The 21639-nt window shown below is 42.1% G+C and overlaps 1 protein-coding gene across 1 annotated transcript in view; it reads right to left on the bottom strand.

The window, feature by feature from the left end:
- Positions 1-21639, bottom strand: part of ABCC3 (ATP binding cassette subfamily C member 3) — a 117437-nt gene that overhangs the window by 89339 nt on the left and 6459 nt on the right. Inside the window, exons 2-6 of the mRNA XM_060252100.1 lie at positions 20733-20909; positions 16521-16646; positions 15069-15206; positions 13802-13927; positions 8510-8571 (exon numbers count right to left, since the gene is read on the bottom strand). Of these exons, the coding sequence (XP_060108083.1) occupies positions 8510-8571; positions 13802-13927; positions 15069-15206; positions 16521-16646; positions 20733-20909 (629 nt within the window). The remainder of the gene's footprint in view (positions 1-8509; positions 8572-13801; positions 13928-15068; positions 15207-16520; positions 16647-20732; positions 20910-21639) is intronic.

The raw sequence follows: 21639 nt of genomic DNA on the forward strand, positions 1-21639 counted from the left end.
ACATAAGAAGAGGCCTGCTAGATCAGACTAGCGGACCATCTAGTCCAGCACCCTCTATCACTCAGTGGTCAACCAGTTTCCCTCGAGGACCAAAGAAATAGGGCACAAAGGCCAAGGTCTTCCCCTGATGTTGCCTCCTAGCACTGGGTTTCACATGTTTACTGCCTCTGAATATGGAGGCTCCCTTTACTCACCATAGCTAGTAGCCATTGATGGACCTCTCTTCCATGAAAATGACTCATTCTCCCCTTAAAACCATCAAAAAGAACCCAACAAAAGCCTTATTGGATCACAGCAACTTAATTATGGGCATGAATTAGTCAAGCTTGCAGACCAGGGATGGCCAAACTTTGGCTCAGGAGCCACATGCAGCTCTTTCATACATATTGTGTGGCTCCCAGAGGTTGAGAAAGAGCTTAATGCAGGCTTACTCTCAATTAAGCATGCTTGGCACCTGGACCTCAGTCAGCCTCTGAGCACTGACCCATAGGTAGGTGACTATTTCTGCCATGTGTGAAGCCGGGAAGGAGGGGGGGGGGAAGGCAGGCTTGCAAAATCTTCCCCTGCACCAAAGAGGTTGCTCAGAGACCTAGAATTGGGGAACAGAGCACAAGAGCCAAGGGAGCCACTGGAAGGAGGGATGGACTTAAAAGAGGGCAGCACAGGGTCCCCCCTTAGTTTCACAGCTCTTGTAGAAGATACATTTACTAACCTTGGTGTCAAAGCAAAGAGAGAGACATAATGATGCCAGTCCCAGTTGCATGATGAGGATTTAGGACAACACGACACAAAGAGAGAGACATAATAATGGTGCTCAGTGATGTATATGGTACATGTGTGTTTCCTTCTCCCACTGGTGCCAAAAAATAATTCCCTAACCTTTCCCTATGCTGGTCTTATGGGGACTGTTATTCTCAGCTTTTATTTTTTAAAAAGACTCCTTCAAGATAGTCGTGTTGTAAATTGCATAGACATATATTTTATCTTTCTATGCCTTTATTAATGTGTAATATTTGTTCATGTCTTGTGGCTCTCAAATATCTGACATTTATTTTATATGGGTATTACGTTAAGCAAGTTTGGCCACCCCTGTTACAGACTGGTGACTTGGCCACAAATTACAGTTCAGCCCTAGTAAAAGGGAAATAGTAGTTACCCATGATTGCATAGTGATGCCAGAACAAATAGTCCAGATATTTATCGTGGCGGGTATTTTTTAAAAATCACAGAAACAGTCCACTTTAACAAAAGCCAGATTGTTTCCATATGTTACCTCTAACTCTTCTGATGCGTCTCAAAATCTTTTGGAATCCAAGAGCTTCGCCAAACAGAATGATATGATCCAGTATATGATCACTGACTCTTATTTTGCTTCTGTCCAACAATGCACACACAAACCATGCAATCCTAAGCAGAGCTACACCCCTCTAAATTCACCAAGGTCAATGGGTTTAAAAGGGGGTAGCCATCTTAGGACCGCACAGAAAAATCACTAGACATGCATCTAGCCATGCTCCCCAAGACGTTTATGATGAAAAATGTATTTGTCTAGCCATTCGCATATTTATACCTGTCATGTTGATTCTAATTGTGAGTGCACAACTAGTAATTTATTCCAAGCTACTATAAACTCCGAATGCAAAGGTAAAGTTCTTTGTGCATGGTTTTAATTACTGGAGAGGATCTTATCAAGGAAAAGCCACTTTTAAAAATATGATCAACCCCCCCCCCCACACACACACACATTGGTGAACAGATTAAAAACCTAAAATCAGTTTGAAAGGATTAAAATTAAATTATAACACAGCAATGACTGGCACTATAATTCTAAGCACAGTGCACAGCAAAAATGTTAACTTTCAGACCCCTCACCATCTTGTGTTGCCCTTTGTTAACTTTCTGATCTTGAATACAACCCACACCTCTACACTTCTCACCGTCTGCATCTAAGATGCTCACTCTTGGTAGCGGCTCCTATATGCTGGAATTGCATCCCCACCCCCCAAGGATGCTTGGCACCAAACTTACACTCTTTTAGGTATCAGGTGAGGATGTTTTTAGACTTTCAAGCTTTTTAAAGCTTCCCCCAGCTGAATTTAACCACCCCATACTTTCTTAACGTTTTAGACTGTGGTTGTGGAGTGCAGATTTCAGAATACTTACGATGCTTTCAACTTGACTATGTTCTATTGCTGATTTAAAAACTGAATCTTTTAACAAGCATATCGGTTTATTACCTATGTTGTAAGTTTCTTCAGATACATGGAGAGGGAAGATATACATTGTTTTAAAGAAAGGAAAGAGACACTGGTCTACATCTTTGCACCAAGCATATTCACAATGCAGTCCTAAGCAGAAGACACCCACTTAAGTCTGTTGAAAATCAATGGGTTTAGAAGCATATAACTCTTATGAGGACTGCAGCTGTTAGTGTCACATGTGGCTGTTCAAAATATTTTTATTCCATCATACTTTACAGTTTCTTGATGTCCCATTGTTGACTGAAAACACTCTCATCCATTCGCCATTGCCTCCAACTATTCTTTCATTCTTCTTCATCTTTTGTATGTACCATTAATGTATTTGACAAATAGCAACCAGTTCCTAATTCTGTGGTCATTCCATTTACATACTTTCATTGATCATATCTATGATACCCACAAACAGATCATGGCTTAGCAGCTGATCCCTGATGACAGTGAACCTTTACTGCAAATTCTTCTGACTTCCCCCCTTACCCCAGGCAATAAGTTCACCACTGACGTCAATGCAGCTGCAGCTGTCAGCGATGTTGAATTACTCCTTATTCCCCTCTTGCCCTCCCATAGCAACCTGAATAAACCTGGGAGCTGACTGCAAGTGATACATGCTAACCCATCTCTCTTTATTCGGAGGAACTAGGACAAAATGATTTACTTCCTCGTCTGAAATTTTGCATTTTGAATCCTCGTTGAGAACAATTACCCAAGCATTAGCAACTCTCTTTGTGGACTTTTCTGGATATTAAATATGTTCCTTGAGGCACTGTTTTTAATCAGAGGGCTGCTTGCTTCTGGGAAGCTCTATTCCAGAGGGAACCTCTGGGAGCCAGTGTGGGTAGGATACTGGATCTGGACATGTGAGAAAGTTCTGTACAGCAGCCATGAATCAAACTTTGGGGGCAAGTTATTATTGATGACTATTATATTAGTATTGCATGTTTCCTCCAAAAGAGTTCAGGGTGGCACACGTGACTTCTGCATTAGATCTCTGTCCCTACGTAAAGGAAGAGGGGAAGAATAGTTCCTGGTGCTGGTTATGACCTTTAAAGCCCTTTATGGTCTGGGACCTGCCTACCTTAGGGACCGTCTCTCCCCACATGTCCCCCAGAGAGTGCTGAGGTCGGGGTCTCAGAACCTCCTTATAATCCCTGGGCCAAAGGAGGCCCGTCTGAAAGCGACCAGGGACAGGGCCTTCTCGATTGCAGCTCCCTGTTGGTGGAATCAGCTCCCGGAGGAGGTGAGGGCCCTGCGGAACCTTGAACAGTTCCGCAGGGCCTGTAAAACAACCCTCTTCCGGTTGGCATATAATTAACTGTGAGCAGAATGCCTGAATATTAAATCTTAAACATCAGATTACTGAATATTGGAAATTTGAAGGACTGATTTAAGGAATAGTAGCATAGTGTATATCGATGTGAGTTTTATGTATTTTTAGGCTTTTATGTATTTTATTGTATAATTTTAATTGTATTTAAATCGACCTTTGTTAGCTTTTATTGTTGTAAGCCGCCCTGAGCCCACCTCGGTGGGGTAGGACGGGATATAAATCGAATAAAGTAAAGTAAAGTAAAGTAAAGAATAGCCTTTAAAAAAACAGGGTCAAAGCACTTTTTGCTTGTTGAAAGCCCAAGCTAACAGGTGCCTGTGACATAAACTCAGCTGTGATCTTGCAACACTGATGTGTTCGCAGATGTAAAGAGGGCCCTTTCCTAATAACACAAGATTGCAATTGAGACAGCTGCTATTTTTCTGGAATAGCAACCACCTCCCAATCTCCCCTACCTTATTTAGAAAGGTGCTAAAAAACAAGCAGCATAACTACCAGAAACTAATTTAGCAATTTCAAAAAGTAATTCCACTGAGCCCTTATGACTGTATATTTGATTCTTCCCCCTAAGTGGCAAAATAGCTACCTTGACACAATGATCCTCTGGGGTGCGGGGGGGGGGGGGGGGACTTAACATTTTTATTTGTGTGCTTAAAGCTAGCACAGATGCAATTCTTCATGTCACACATAGGACTCATGTTTTTTTCCCCTTCCTGCAGGGCACTGATAATAATACCCCTGTAAAATATGGCTTCAGCAGGATATGAAAGCTGAACCTTAATAATCCATTCATATACCAGTGTGCCCCTCTCATGGATTGCTGCCTTGTCGTGGTGAGAGGGCTTGCGCGGTTCAGTGAGGCTGTGGGCTATGCCATGCAGGGCCACCCAAGATGGACAGGCCACAGCTGAGAACCAGACAAAATGTGATCCACTGGAGAAGGAAATGGCAACCCACTCCAGTATCCTTGCCAAGAAAACCCCCTGGACAGTAACAAAAGGCTAAAATATATGGTGCTGGACGATGAGCCCCCTCAGGTCAGAAGGTGCCCTATATGCTACTGGGGAAGATCGGAGGGCAAGTCCAAGTAACCACAAAAAGAGTGAAGCATCTGGGCCAAAGCCGAAAAGACGCTCAACTGTGGATGTGTCTGATGGTGAAAGAACAATCCGATGCTGCAAAGAAAAATACTGCATTGAAACATGGAATGTAAGATCTATGAATCAAGGTAAGCTAGATGTAGTTGAACAAGAGATGGCAAGACTGAACATCGACATCTTGGGAATCAGTGAACTAAAATGGACGGAAATGGGTGAAAAGATCACTGCAGATGATGACTGTAGCCATGAAATTAAAAGACGTTTGCTCCTTGGGAGGACAGCTATGGCGAACCTGGGCAGTATAATAAAAAGTAGAGACATCACCCTGCCAACAAAAATCTGTATAGTCAAAGCGATGGTATTCCCAGTAGCAATGTATGGCTGTGAGAGCTGGACCATAAGGAAGGCCAAGCGCAGAAGAATAGATGCTTTCGAGCTGTGGTTCTGGAGAAGAATTTTGAGAGTCCCTTGGACTGCAAGAAGATCAAATCAGTCAGTCCTAAGGGAAATCAACTTAAGACTGTTCCCTGGAAGGTCAGATGCTGAAGCTGAAGCTCAAATACTTTGGCCACCAAATGAGAAGGGAGCACTCCTTGGAGAAGATCCTGATGCTAGGAAAAACAGAAGGCAAAAGAAGAAGGGGACGGCAAAAGATGAGACGGCTGGACAGCGTTACTGATGTAACAAACACGAATTTGAGCAGACTTCGGAGGATTTTGGAAGACAGGAGGGTCTGGTGTGACTTTGTCCATGGGGTCGCAAAGAGTCAGGCTCGACTGTGCGACTGAACAACAAACACCAGTGTGCAAGTTATTCACAGCGTAAACCATTATTTGAAAACTTCTGATTAAGCACACAATATCACACATATAAGTTTGCCAGTCTCTTGCATTTTTTACACTATGGCTTTGAAAAGCAGTTTATACTTTGTCCAGGGCTTTTTTTTTTTTAAGAAAAAGCCCAGCAGGATCTTATTTGCATATTAGGCCACACCCCCTGACATCAGCATTGTTTTGCACAGGGCTTCTTTGTAGAAAAAGTCCAGCAGGAACTCATTCACGTATTAGGCCACACCCCCGATGCCAAGCCAGCCAGAACTGCATTCCTGTGTGTTCGTGCTCAAAAAACCCCCTGCTTTGTCCACCTCTAACACAAGTATGTATCAATCGTATCTATTTTTACTGAAAAGGAAGTCAACTAATTTCAATGAGTTTTTCTTCCATGAAAGCATGCCTTAGTCTTTTTCTATATTTTACCTCAACTGGCACACAGTATTCTGAGGGAGAGGGCTGGGAGAGAGAATGAATGCCCCCCCAAATTGTTGTATTGAACAAGAATGTAGCAAAGCGACCAAGACCACAAGGGGAATCCTTTTATGCTAGCAGAATTCTGATATTTTTAGCTACAATACAGAGGTTAATTAATATCTACTCTGACTGGCAGAAGCTCTCCAGGATTTCAGACAAAATAGGGTGTTTCCAACATCTGCTACTTAACACCTAGTCTACAGAATCAGGTGGTAGGGTATCACTTCACACTGCAGGTAAACAGATCACATTAATTGAAGAAATTCCTGTAAATAATAATAAAAAAACAGCACAAAATTGACACAGGTTATATCCTAGTCTTTTGCATGCTGTGCTGGTTTTCCACTTACAGGGAATTTTTACGGATGGGCAGGGTTCCTCACAAGGTGCACTAGCCTGTGCGGCTGCACTGATTTCTGGACCCCAGTGTACAGATCCTGGACCCAGTGCACTGATTTCTGGCCCATAGCCCTGCCCTCCCACTTAGCCTCCACTTGCACTTTAAAGGGTGCCCATTCCTAGCAGCCAGGTGGCTTGAGTGAGCTGGGAGCTGCTTCCCTAGCTGCTGTCCAAGTTTCCTTCCCTCTGTTACTGTAACTAGCTATCTTGCAGAAAGAGCTGCCTCATCTGAGGCCTTTACTGGCAATGAAACCTGGTGTTCCTCCTTGGGCCTCCCAATGGGAGGATGAAAAGCCATGTCAGGGGGGCGGGGTAGCAGAGCGTTAAATGCATTCTCCAAGCTCGCTTCACCACCATGCATTTCAGCTTGGAAAAGGCATCTCTTTAAATGCCCTCTCCAAGCTAAGCCAGCCCATGCAGTTAAATTAAATGTGTTCTCCAAGCCACCTCCCCCCCCACCCAGGCCAGCTTGGCTCAGAGAAGGCATTTCTTTAAATCCCTTCCACCTCTCCCCTTCTTTCTCCCTCTTTCCCTCCTTCCTTCCACTCATCTCTCCCCTTCTTCCTCCCTCCCTAAAAAATGTAGGCTTCCTCATCGCTTTAATCCTAGTAGGTCTTTTAGCTCACTGCAGCTTAAAGGGAACATTGCTGATGGGGAACTACAAATGTGAGTCCTTCCCACTTACAGTATGAGGAGATACAATCCATTCCACCAATCCAGTGTTCTCCTACCTCATCACTACTTCACATAAGTTGACAGGCCCTGAGATTCTTTTACTGGAGGTGCCAGGGACTGAGCTCAGGATCTTTATCTTGCAATCCACCAAGCTTCTGCCCTCCAAAAAAAAGGCTATTTTAATTGACAGTAGCTCTCCAGGTTCACAGGCAGATGTGAAGAACTGGTCAGGGTCAGCTTGGGAGGGTGACCACTATAAATTTTTTCCCAGTCACCTTCCCTCAGGCACCCACACAGAAATCCTGCCATAACTAAAGTAAACTGGGCACCAGACAGTTTTTGAATTTCAAAACCACAAAGAATATCTATTGGTTCACAAAGATAAGTGAGAGGGGGTAAAATAATATTAATTAGTTGATCAATAACAAATCAGTTGGCAGCAGATGGTTATTAAAATAATCAATATCTAAACAACAGAGATTTATCAGGCTGAGATGATATCAAAACAGGCAGAAGATTCTTAAATTACCAAACAGGCAGGCTTTAGAATTATTCAAAACTTTGGACAGGCAGGCAGTAGGGACACTTATGCAGTCCTACAAGGCACTAGGAACACTTATGCAGTCATGATAGTATAGCCCTATTATCAGGCTTCTCAAATCATCAAAATAATAAACTGACACTCACTCTTTTCCACACACACTGAGGACTCATGACTTGTGCCAGATCAATTCTCCCTCACAGACATACACATCCAGGACTCACACTTTTTTGAGTGCTCTAACCAGCCCCGCAACTCTATGTGTCTCAGTGCCAGCTAGATTCCTAGTTTTACTCTTGGGATCTCTTGCTAACCACAAGAATCCAGTCACAGTATTTGTGAATTGGAGTGTTCTCAATTTTACTAGTCTGCCTTGTTGAGCTGACAGAACTCCACAAAGAGCTTCCCTCACAGAAGGTGCCTGATTTTGCCTCCTTCTTGCTAAAAACTTTCTCCCAGACAGAAGCTTAGCACAACTCTGTCTACCAAAGGAACTCAGCCCCACCGGCTGTTCTCAGCTCCTTTTTCAGTTGCTTCACACAGCAGCTCTTCAGCTTCAGTACCCAGTCTCCACTCCACTGTTCAGTACTCAAGCTCCAACTGAAGACTAAACTAAACTCTGAGGCATTTTTTCTTCTGCAAGCCTCCTCAATTTCTTACATTTTAGTTACCATGGCTGCATCCCAGCCAATCGTTGCAAGGCTGTTCCCAGCTTCTCAGGCTAAGTTCCTGAGTCCATTTCAGCAGAGAAAGGTGTTTTTCCCCAAATCTGCTACCTGAGATCATTTTATCTCTTAAGGACTGCAATTTGGTCCTATTGCTTTCAAAGCATGGGCTTTGCTATTAAATCACAAGGTCACAAAGCAAAACAAAAAACAACCTTAGAAGAACATACTTACCCAGTGAACCACCAAAATGTCATCTTTGAAAGAAAGCTGGAATTTAACTCTGGACAAGGTTTCTACAATAAGAGTTGGATAAAAATTAGTTTTTAATCAAAGATTATTATTATTACTTTTTTTGCAAATATTGTTTTGAAAGACCACCATCCACCTGAAACTAGTTGGAGGGTATGGTTAGGAATGTATATATTAAATGATGGATGTACCCAACACTTCATTCTCTACAGCTGTTGGACTCCCTGCACACCTTGACCTTAGTAAATTCTGTTAATAGCAGACAAGAAGCAAAGAGAGGAAGCCCATTTTTGGAAGGGTAATGTAAGGCCTCTCTATTCTTGTTGCCAGCATAATTCACTAAGACATGGTATAAGTAAAGGAAAGGTTCTGCTCTTAGCACTGTTTTTGTCTCTTTCCAGGTCATGTGTGTGTGTGTGGGGGGGGGAGATGTCCCAAATCATCAGTTTTTCCATGTGATCATCTAGCAATCAGCACACAAAGAGGAACTACATGTCCTAACATCTTGTGATCTTCTACTCTTTGTTCCCAGATTTAACACTGAACTGCTAGTTTTACATATGAAAGACGCTGCGCGTGTTCAAGAAATACATGTTAGTAGCCTGGATAAAGTCTTCTGCTGTTCCTTTCCTAGTCATTATTTCAGCTGCCATCCTTCAACTGAAGTCCCACCCAGATTTTGGGGTTCATTTGGCCAGTGCAGACTGGCCAGGGTGTCAGCTTGCCTGATGGCAAGTGGGCCCCGTGGGCCCCTGATGAAGTGGGCCCCCTTAAACATTGGACAGTATGTTAAAAATGTTAATGACCTTTTAGTAGCTTGAAAATATAACAGAAGTTCCAATATTATTATTGTAACGCAACTAAAATTTACGTTGCATTACTATTTCAATGGGGAAAAAATAAAATCATTTTTGAGGATACTTTATATTTAAGAATATAATAAATAATTCTGGAAAAAAAATCTGATTTGGGTTATGTGAGGCCGACACATATGTTATATAGGCTCTGATCTTTACTGCAGTGACTGTGCAATGAAGCTTAGCTGGGATAGTCAACTTATTGAGCTACTGCATACATTGCAAAGACAGCAAAAAAAAAAAATGCATTGTGTCTCCACTCCTGCCTTTCCCCCCACTCTTAGATAGTGTGTGTGTTTTCCCCATGTGCTATGTATGTATGTTTTTACCCTTTGTTCTTTTTCTTAATAAAATACCTTTCTGGTTATCCAGTAGGCTGCCCAGTCCCCAGGTCCCAGCGGGGGATCCCCCCATTTTACAGGCTTCTCCCTGCCCCCAGCCAGCTGGCCGGTGGGGGGAAACCCAACCCCACAGCCAACATGTACCTCTAGCGCTCCGGCAGGTTTAGAAACTTGGAAACAGGTCCTGTTTTAAAGTGTGTGTGTGTTTCTATGTTTGTATGCCTTTAAAGTTGAACAGGAAGCAGGAAACAGGAAGCACTTCATGGGGAAGGGTCAGCAGCAGCTTCCGTTTGTTTTGCTTTCATTTTCAGAGCAAGTAACCAGACCCAGTAAGTGTGTGTGTGAGAGAGAGGGAGGGTTGCCAATCCACAGGAGGGGGCAGGGGATTCCCTGGTTTGGAGGCCCTCCCCCCGCTTTAGAAAGCGGGGGAGAGGAGGAAATGCCTACTGGGCACTCTATTATTCCCTACGGAGAACAATTCCCATAGGGAATAATGGGAAATTGATCCACGGGTGTCTGGGGCTCGGGGTGTGTGTGTGTGATCTTTGAGGTAGAGGCACCAAATTTGTAGCATCGCATCTGATGCCTCTCCTCAAAACACCCTCCAAGTTTCAAAAGGATTGGACCAGGGGGGCCAATTCTATGAGCCCCCAAAGAAGGTGCCCCTATCCTCCATTATTTCTAATGGAGGGAAGGCATTGAAAAGGTGTGCAGTCCCTTTCAATGTGATGGCCAGAACTCCCATTGGAGTTCAATTTTACTTGTTCCAACCTTGCTCATGGCTCCACCCCCAATGTCTCCTGGCCCCACTCACAGAGTCCCCAGATATTTCTTGAATTGTCCAGACTGATTTATTTGAGTATTCTCAGGGAACAATCCCTGTAAAATATTGGTGGAGATCTCCTAGTTACCCTCCCATCTCACTAGTCTCCAATTATGCTAATTCTCCCAATTAATTAGGAGACATCCCATTTGGGTAAAATTTTATCCTTATGAAACATGCCTTTCAAAAAAATTCACCTAGTCAATATGGCTTTTGATATTCTTATCTGTAATAAATGGTGCATTTTTCTTCTTGGCCATATTGATCTCCTGTGCCCCTGAATTAGTTGTACAGGTTAATTATACAAAAGACAATATTTCCTCCTTTGGGTTCTGTCTACAGTTGGGCCTAAAGGCCAAGGAATGGCCTGCCTAGTGAGGCCTTGAGGGCCTGGGGAAGCCTACCTCAATTGGCTAGTGGGCCAACATCTGCCATGATCCCTTCTCTTCCTCTGATTGGGTGAAAGCAGTTTCGGAGGGAAATCGACCCAGAGTAGGATGGGATTTGGGTGGAAAGGATAAATAGGCCTGACCAGAGAGGGAGGCTGGTTTTCTTTAGGATGCTGAGCTGGAGGGAGCTTCAGCAAGAGAGTTTTTCCTCTCATCTGGAACTGGGGTGAGTTAATACGATGTTAATAGAAGTAGGGAATGCTAAGATAGCCATGTTAGGGCTGTTCATTTGATTTCTGCCACCTGTACTGTTTTTCATCTTTCACCATCACACCAAAATTATTGCTTATAGCCCACTCTTCGTTTGAGCACTAGGAATAAAACTGTTGTTGAACTGCCTGGGTCCTCACATCTCTTTGCTCACAAATAAAAGATTCTGCTGATAAGGAAGGCACAAGGGTTGGGCGGATGCTTTGGGCCCTCCCAGACAGATCTTTACCAGAGTGGTGGCAGCCAGTAGAAAAGAAACCCTCCCCGTTTCCTGCCAGGGTGTGACATGAGGTCACACAGAAGTCCAAAGTTCAAGTGCCAAAACAACAGAGGCTAGCCCAGATGACCATAACCTTGAACATATGAAGCTGCCTTATACTGAATCAGTCCTTTGGTCCATCAAAGTCAGTATTGTCTACTCAGACTGGCAGCAGCTCTCCAGGGTCTCAAGCTGAGGTTTTTCATGCCTATTTGCCTGGACCCTTTTTTTGGAGATGCCGGGGATTGAACCTGGGACCTTCTGCTTCCCAAGCAGATGCTCTACCACTGAGCCACCATCCCTCCCAATAACCTCGAGGGATATTGCCAGGGCAAAAGCATCAAGTGTAAAATTGCAACAAATGTAAAATTTGTAGCACTTGCCCATCCTGTATCCATTCTGGTATCCAACAGACTTAATGACAAGACATATTGGACTCATAACCTTTATGAACTTTATAAAGTCATCTGCACACTATCAGTTATTCAAGTCCAATGTGAGAGGACATATTCAAAGCTAAAGATCATAAAGACAAGGCTAAGAAATTCACTGTCTTGAGGAGAACTTGGAATCATACATGTTGCTACCCATTGAAAGGGAACTGTTAGATGAATTAGATGCAGAAGCAATTATTGACAGATTTGCAGAAATCTAGTGAATTAAAACGATTGCTCTTAATATAGTGGACTGCATAAAATATGCTTTTGAACTAGCTCTTAATGTGTAAAATGTTCAGTACAAGCAAACTTATTTAAAATATCCACCATTTATTTAAAATTTAAAAAATTAAAAATTCAATTATAACAATCAGTATTTACATTTACATTTAGTATCTACTATATACTGCCAGTAATATGTGCAATATATGTACACTGTAATTACTAAAAATATACATTTCACAAACATTTTAATTGTACCTTTTTTCCACATGTATTTTTTAAAATTTGTATTTATTTCTTACAAATGATAGCCTTATAGTTGTGGGTGGGCCCCCTTTGTCCCCTGGCAACCAATATTTTTAGACCCATCACTGCCCTATTGTCCCCTTTCACTTCTGCTTCATACTTCCCTCTCACACACAGCACTGTGAAAGAACACTGGTTTAAAACTGGTTATCTGGATGTACAAACAGAGGCACTTGGCTTAAGTGGAGTTAGTTCATCCCCTACAAATCAGAATTCTAAACCAGAGCTGAGTCCAGGTTTGGAATCCCAGTTTGTAGAAGGAGAACTAGTTTTAGTTAGGTAGCACACCTGCATTCATATGTCACAGGCTGCAACCTTTGTTTCCTCTAAGCTTCAGAGTCTTGTGAGCAAACATTCTACTTTGTGAGCTATTGGTATTAAAGTTGTGAGCTACTGGTATTAAAGTTGTGAGCTACTGCATAAATTAGTGTGCTCTGGGGCCATTTTTCCTTATCTAAGACAAAAATGTCTGAGCTGGAGGCTAAAAATCTGTGAGCTAGCTCACGCTAACAGCTTGGAAAGAACACTGGTTGAGACTCAACAAAGTTAGTTTGAAACCAGGATTCCTTCACTTTGTTCTATGCAAGAAAGTAGGGAAACAGGGGAGGAAAGTATGAGAACCCAACAACAAACTGAGTTTGTGGACAGTCAGGCTTAATATGATGTTGGAATGTCTTATTCTTTATATATAATTATAAATAATCCTCAGTGTGCTCCGATCTGTGGATACATAAATCTAGAGCCTGGAGCTAAGAATAAACAAGACGGATCATTTAACAAACTTATTAAAAGCCTCAGAATTGCAGAAAAACCTGAAATCTAAAAAAAAAAACCCAAAACAAAAAAAACCCCTGGGGAATTGTTCAGTTGCACAGTTGAGTCCACACTTTGTGACCCCAGAGACAAGGTCACGCCAGGCCCTCCTGTCTTCTACCATCCCCCGAGGTCTGCTCAAATTCGTGGTAGTTACATCAGTAACAACATTGAAAATCACTTCATTTCTTTGTAATATGGTATAGTCCTGGTCAGCAATATGTTTTACAGGACAGCCATCTTGAAGAGGAGATAGAGAGTTGGTGGACCCTTTTCTTTCACAAAGCAAATCCTGATATAACAGCTTCCCCACCCCCTTTTTTTTGCCTCTGGATTGATAGTGCGGGGGTGGGGGGCAGTGAGTGCTCCAGGAGAGGGTGTCTGGATTTGGCAGTAGGATTTTCAGTTGCTCATTTCTATCATAGATACTACTCTGAAACAACACCTAGAAGTGAAGTCCTAATCCAGGACACTACTAGGGTGGAGTTTGCACCAGTTATTCCCAGTGGGTTCTGTGATTACAAAGAACTATATAAATCAGTCACTGTAATACTTACAGGGTCTGAATTAACCGGAGAGAAAAATGGAGGCTTTTCTTTAAAACATGAAAGGATCAACTCAACGAGGATGAGTGCAAAGTAGATATAAAATGTGATGAACCTGAATCTGCCTTCCTTTGGATCCTAGGAAGAGAAATCCATTAGAGCCAATAAACAAGAGAATTTCACTGAAGGGGCAGGAAGGTTAATGAGATCAAGTGACAAGGGGAGTAAAGTTACAAACCAATATAATGGCTAGCTGTATACTTACATGCTTCCCCACCCTGACTTCCATCTTGTCCTTCCAGCCTAATATGGATCCCTGGACTAAGATCAACTATTACAGTGCTCCTTGGGACAATGATAATGGTAAAGATAACCAGAACAATCACCTATCTAATAGCAAAGTGTGGTGGCCTGCCCAGGTAGGTCAACAGATCCACAGTGGGATCATCCAGGATAAGAAGGGTGAAAGAAACAGCAACTGGGCAGGTTGTGTAAGGGGAAAGAAATGGGGCAAACAAGCAGATTGGAGAGTGGGAAGCAATTAGATGACAAGGTGAGTAGTGTGCAGGAGAGGACAGAAGTAAAACAAGAGAAGAGGAAGTAGGGACTCACAAGTTACGGGAAGTAAAACAAGAGAAGGGAAGTAGGGACTCACAAGTTACGGAATAAATAAATAAATAGAGGATTGGATTTCCCTTTCCCTGAAAAGCCTTATGGGTCTTCTGTTTGTAGAATACTGTTCTACAGAATGTTCAATATTTAGATGAATATTCAAAAAGATTAATAAAAATTATGAAAGGTACTATGTGGTGCCTTATGAAAGGTACTGGGTGCCTTAGTAATGAAACTGGTAAAGGGAATTTTTTCCCCTTTCAGAGGGAGCTCAGACAAATAAGCAGTGACCTAAACAGGGCTCTAGGCACTAACCAAACTGGTGGAAATTAATCTCTAATGCAGAGGTATGCTTTCATCAAGACTTACCTTTTGATTAAAACTTGATCTTGTCTCACACCCATGTAAAAAGTACCACCTCCCTCTTTCCCTAGCTTTAAAAAATGTCCAAGCCCCATATGACTTTCTTCTTTCTTTCTATTGAAAAGAGGAACTCCTCATTAGCTTGCTCAGATCTTCATTAAGCACCACTCCATGCTTCACCCACATTTGATGCTGTTGGGGATTCAGGCAGCATCGGCTTAGCCCAACATATTCCTCTTCTACCCCACCCACCCCTGGCACATCTTTTCCCCATACAGCTGCAAATGCACATACAACTAATTACCTGAGTTGAAGAATTAATGATTTTGGACCGCAAAGGACCCAAGGCGCACAGGAGACACACAAACCAGAAGATGATGAGAACCCCCGAGGACTGGACTCCATGAAGCCTCTCATATTGGATGAGCAACATCGCCAACAGCTGCAGACAGTGAATGTAGAACACATGGAAAATAGCTGCGAATACACGCCCTCTAGCCCCCAGACTCTTTTAAAAGCTATTTCGTTCCTGTTCGCTATTTTTTTGGAGGGGTTTGCTTTCTGTCATCTTTTTTTCCCTTCCAGCCTCAATGCTAGGCAACAGTGCATTTATAAAATTAATACATGCAAGTGACAAAATAGCTCTCCCTCCATGCCCTGTGGAACTATAGTCTGACTCAGATCTCCCTTTTTTTTTTTTCAAATTACTCCTTATTATGCAAACACGCAAGACTTTTAGCAGTTTGCTGAAAATATTACTGGCTTTCTTGCCGTAAGGCCAACTGAACTCAAAGGAAACACACTATGCACATAAATATTTCTTCAAAATTAGAGTTTAAAACATGCACAGGAATCGACATGGTTAACTGAGTGGAATGCGCTTTAAAAATTCAGCCGCTTCTCATTCCTACCCAAAAGCTGAAATCTTAATCTGTTTATAAATATTTACATTTTAAAAAATACATAGCCAAGACCCATTTGGCTGCTATTTCAAAACTACAAATGGTGCACAATCCATGCAAGCACATAGCTGCAAAACATCCACCAGGAAGACTCAACAGCAGCTGCAGACACACCAAGGAAATGAGGCCAGCTATTATAGGACATCTGGCCAAGGAACAGCAGAGCAGCTTGCAACTCACATCCCCTACTATAGGGCTCCCCACATGGCATCTCTAGGTACCACGGGGCCCATTGACACCCTTCCTAGCATCCACTGTGTTTTGTAGAGAATGGGTGCGACCAAGTGGAGCTTCCAATTAGCTGTGTACAGAACTTTAAGAAGTTGCTTCAGCAGCAGCTGCAACCGCTGTATTGGTTTTATACTTTCTCGCTCTTCTTTCCTGGTGTAATTTTAAAAACTTCATGTCTTTTGTCCTCTGCTGCACACAGGTGTGACTCTGCCTCCTGTGATGTCCATTTTGTGGTTATACCAATTATCCTGTGTCAGAATTCTAAAGGTGCCTGCAGGTTGGGGACCCCCGCTTTACTATTTCCTCTATATAGCGTTTGAAGCAGTTCTCCTATCCAATCCCCCAGTCCTTCTTAATTGGATAATGAAGACCATAAATTAGTTACCCACAATCCAATTAATTTCCTCTGCTCTCTCTGCTAATCTTAATCAATTCCTGACAACTAACTAAGCATCCAGTTTTAGATTTCCAGAAAACTGTGATGCTTGGTATCATCTTCATGTCAACGTCTTTATAATCAACACTGTCCCATTTAATTAGGGTCAACAGAAATCCATACCAACCATTGTGATGCCAACAAGTAAGGGTGTTACAAAATACACAGGCGCTGGGTCCCAGCTTTGAACGATTCCATGGAAGGAATAGAAGAGATTGGCCCAGCAGACGCACCAGAGTGCAAAAGCAAAGAACTTTAATTTTAAAAGAGAGAGAGAAACAGTAAATTTCTGTGTCAAGAATGTGTTCAACAAACAGTTTTATTTCAGCGTGCTCTTAAAACATACTTGCAAATAATCCATAAAAGATACTCACCTGCCTCCCTCATATACCTAAGCCTATTTATTATGCTGTATTAACTACCAGGGGGAGCCCTTACTTCTCCAGTTTATAGAACCTGCTTTCTGCTTAGTCACCAAGAAGCAATTTGTACTCATTACAGGGCTACCAGGCAAGCAATTATTTACAGGCAAGTCTTAATGTACCAGAATCCTTTGGAGAGATTGCTTCACGTAAGTTTCCGGACATGGGTGCAATGAGTAGGAGCATATGCCTATAAAGGAAAATTATAATTGAGGAAGAAGTGTAGACTCTGATAAACGAGAAGGAAATATGCATTAAGAGCAAAAAAACCCGACTTGTGGGAAGGCTATTCATGCCGCAGAGAAGGCTGAATTCATGGTCAATGCAGTTAAAGCAAGTCCTGACTTTTCTTGTCCTTGTTTTATGATCACAGAAGCTGGATCTGGTTGGTGACTTCGGGCATGACCTAAGCAACATTAAGCACTATTCAATTTCATGTTCCAATTCATTTCTACTAAGGAGTTGTGCAAGGAGGAGTCCATGGCTGAGGGAGTACCCTAAAGCTAAAGGGTAGAGCACATTTTTGCATGTATAAAGCAGCACCTTCAGATAAAAAGATCTCAAGCAATACAACTGGAAACACTCTCTGGTTGAGACCTTTTCCTTCATAAAATTCTAAAGTTACTGAATGATTTTTTTTTTTAAAAGCCCTGTTCCAAAGGAGCAGCTGTATTAATTGCTTAGTAATTTAAGAAGCCTCACATTGTTTATGCTAACAGATTTACTGTGGTATAAATTTTCATGGCCTACTTCAGCAGAGGCATGAAGTATACATGCACCAGCTGAGGATACATCACACGTATGAACAGTACATGGGTACGAACAAAAAAGTTCTAAGCAAGAGACCATAAAACGCAAGAGATTCTACCCATGACATTGCTGTGCAACGCTCAAATGTATCTAGGGTTGCCAAGTCCAATTCAAGAAATAGCTGGGGACTTTGGGGATGGAGGCAGGAGACTTTGGGGGTGGAGCCAAGATCAAGGCTGTGACAAGCGTAATTGAACTCCATCGGGAGTTCTGGCCATCACATTGAAAGGGACGGCACACCTTTTCATTTCCTTCCTTCCATAGGAAATCATGAAGGATAGGGGCACCTTCTTTTGGGGCTCATAGAATTGGACCCCCTGGTCCAATCTTTTTGAAACTTGGGGGGTGTCTTGGGGAGAGGCACTAGATGCTATACTGAAAATGTGGTGCCTCTACCCCGAAAAACAGCCCCCCCAGAGCCCCAGATACCCGCAGATCAATTCTCCATGATTTTCTATGGGAATAAATCTCTATAGGGAATAACAGAGTTCCTTCCCCTCCCTCCGCTTTCTGACGACCCTGAAGCGGGGGGAGGGCCTCCAACCGGATGATCCCCTGCCCCCACCTGGGGATTGGCAACCCTAAATGTATCTCCAGTATAGTTACTCAGTAGAGGAGACTTCTGCGCATTAGTTCCTCTTTTGTTTTTGCTAGACTAAGAGAGCAATCTTGATTCATTTGCTTTTTTTCTCATTGAGACTCAAGACAGATAACAGAGTTATAAAAGCCATGTATAATACATGCAAAGGACCAATATAATACATACAGAGGACAATGCAATAAAACTGGGTTACACAACTCAAGATCAATTAAGTAAAAATAGTATAATTGCAGGCCTACTCAGAATCCTACTCAGGTCTATTCACTGGGACTTACCCCTACGAAAGTGTTATTAGGATTGCACCATAAATAATCTAAAGAAATTATAGGGTTGGCACACATCCACAGCTCAGCACATTCATGAAAACTTTATCTAACAAATCAGGGCTTTCTTTGTAGCAGGAACTCCTTTGCCTATTAGGCTGCATGCCCCTGTTGTAGCCAATCCTCCTGGAGCTTACAGTAGGCCCTGTACTAAGAGCCCTGTAAGCTCTTGGAGGGTTGGCTACATCAAAGGCGTGGCCTAATATGCAAAGAAGTTCCTGCTACAAAAAAGCCCTGCCTAACATTATTAAAAGTTATAATTCATTTCAATGCTTTACAAAGTTGTTTCAGAACAGCAGTTAATGAATTTGTTTTGAAATCAGCATCTGTACCAAACGTTGAATATTAAAGTTATTTTTATTTCTCTAACAATATTTATGCTTTGAACAATACTGGTTAATATTTTACCACAGATTGACCTTTCTAAATCTATGGAAGTCAATGAGTTTAGAAGGGAATGACTGCTTCAGATGGCATTGAGCATCTGCCTGTAAGGAAAGAAGCCTAGAGACAATTCATCCTTCATAAGCTTATGTGTTGAAATTATGTCTTCGTTGACGTTATGAAATAAAATTATAATCCTGTACCTGAGGAAATTTATGAAACAGGAAGTGGAGTGCCTGCTGTCTTGTTGCACACACATTTTTTTCAGGGGATCTGATGACATTGGAACATGACTGCGTACATTGAATCTACCAGAATCTACATGATTAATATGAACTGAGTATTTTATTATTAAGGAGTCCTATGGTGCAGAGTGGTAAAGCTGCAGTACTGCAGTCCAAGCTCTCTGCTTATGACCTGAGTTTGATCCCGGCAGAAGCTGGGTTCAGGTAGCTGGCTCAAGGTTGACTCAGCCTTCCATGCTTCTGAGGTCGGTAAAATGAGTGCCCAGTTTGCTGGTGGGAAAGTGTAGATGACTGGGGAAGGCAATGGCAAACCACGCCGTAAAAAGGTCTGCCGTGAAAACGTGATGCAACGTCATCCCAGAGCTGGAAACTCTTGCACAGGGGACTAACTTTACCTTTTTATTTTATTATTAGACTGAGTTTCAATGACTATATATTGAGGACTGTAGTATCTGCCTGTCTTTCTTATAATAAATGTATGTTTAGTAATTTGGGTCATAGGAACCCTTGTTAATCTTTTTACCCAGTCATATTGCTAACTCCAGTTTTCCCAAAAGAAACATCCAGCCTAATTCAAGATCGTAATTTTAAAAAATTAACAACAATGCCACTGACACAGCACACTTTTGCAGGGGGCAGCCACTATTAAAATCCAATTAAAATTCATAACCCCTATCATATGATCCATTGTTTCCAACCTTTAAAGGACCTTTAGAGTGGAATCCTAAGTAAACCCCACTGAGTAGACTAGACTAGAATTCTGACTGGACCAGTTTAGAATTACTCTTAGTTGCTAAAACTACTAGATAGATGTACACAACAGGGAAAAGACAGAGGAGTGAAAGAAGGCCTACCAAAGGGTGCAGTAAATGTGCAGAGCCTGAGGAATGAGCCCTTTGAAGCCATTGTGGTATAGAGATTAGAGTTACAGATTAGGATCTGGGAGACCCAGGTTCAAATCCCCACTCTGTCATGGAAGCTCGCTGGGTGACATTGGGCCAATCACGTATTCTCAGCCTAACCTTCCTCACAGGTTGCTCTGAGGATAAAATGGAGGAAAGCAGAATGCTGTAAGCCACTATAGGGAGAAAGGCAGGGTATAAATGAAATAAATAGTGAATTCAGTTACTGTGAAAGATGCAGAAGCATCCCAATTTCTCCAGGTCTTCCCTGCCACCAACTTCCTTGCTGATCCTTTAGCAGGGACAACTCATACCTTATGAAAGTTGATCCTTGGCTTCATGATAGCTAGGGATATTTTTTTTTCTTCAAACTAAGGCAAGATTCCCGCAGCTCATGTAAAACTGAAATTCCAGTCCTCAGACTGTTTTAATACTTCTAGGAATTCTTGCAAATAATCACAGCCACACAGATCCATAACCCTTTACACACAAGGCCCATGATCAGCCACTCTAGCCCTCATTTGACCCAGATCTCTCCCCTTATTTGTACAATAATATTTCCAAGGGGAGGTTTGTGTGTCTATTTTCATTAAAATTAGGTAGGAAGGTTCACACCGCTTTTTAAGGTGTCTCGATGAACTGTACGTCTTACCGTTTTAAACCTGCTCAGCACAGAGAGAATAATATAGCCTCGTTTGTTGGATTTTAGATACAGGAGGTAAAAAGGTAAGATGATCCAAAGGTAGAAACATGGGATCCATGCCAGGACAGTATTTTGGAAACATAGTGTTAGGTCAGGGTTGTCGGTGTACAGTGTGATGTTGGAATCCTGTAGGGAAAAACATGCAAAAGATTAGTGGGTACACTGGCTCTTTAAAGAAATACTCCAAAGTTCCATCATAAATCAGAAAAAAAATCCAACTTCACATGTTTTTCTAAAGGAAATGCAAGGACAAACAGTGAAACACTTATAGCTCTTTGATCTTTCCCATAATGCAAAAATTCACAGGGGCAAACCACACTATCTAACTTAATACAATACACCCATACATCTCACCCAAACCAGGGCGATAACTTTTTGCCTTTTCATACCTCAGAGTAAAACTAGTTCCAGGAGGAAAAGAGCATTTAGAACCAACTAGTACAGCACTGCTACTTAATAACTACTAATACAATGTAAACTTGGAGGCAGAGTAGCCTCAAAAATCTCTATGAATGTTACAGATCTTTGGTAAGCAGAGGGCTGAAGACCTAGGAAAATTATCAGTTAATGCTTTATGGTATTCAACCTGACTCCACATCATGAAAGGCCCTCTCTTTGATTTTCCCATAGATTCATATCTGTTATTTATTTATAAAATGTGTATCCCCTGCCTTTTTGACTCTTTGGGCATAACAAGGTGGCCAAAAGTTAAAATAGCACTATAAACACACATCATAAAAGCAATTAAAAGCAACACTAAAGTGGATATTTAAAACTAGACAAACATAAGGCAGTAGACATTCAGGAGGGTAGCCGTGTTAATCTGAAGCAGGAGGGCAAAGTTTGAGTGCAGTGC

This window comes from Heteronotia binoei, chromosome 13, assembly GCF_032191835.1.
Source record: "Heteronotia binoei isolate CCM8104 ecotype False Entrance Well chromosome 13, APGP_CSIRO_Hbin_v1, whole genome shotgun sequence".
Lineage (NCBI taxonomy): Eukaryota > Metazoa > Chordata > Lepidosauria > Squamata > Gekkonidae > Heteronotia > Heteronotia binoei.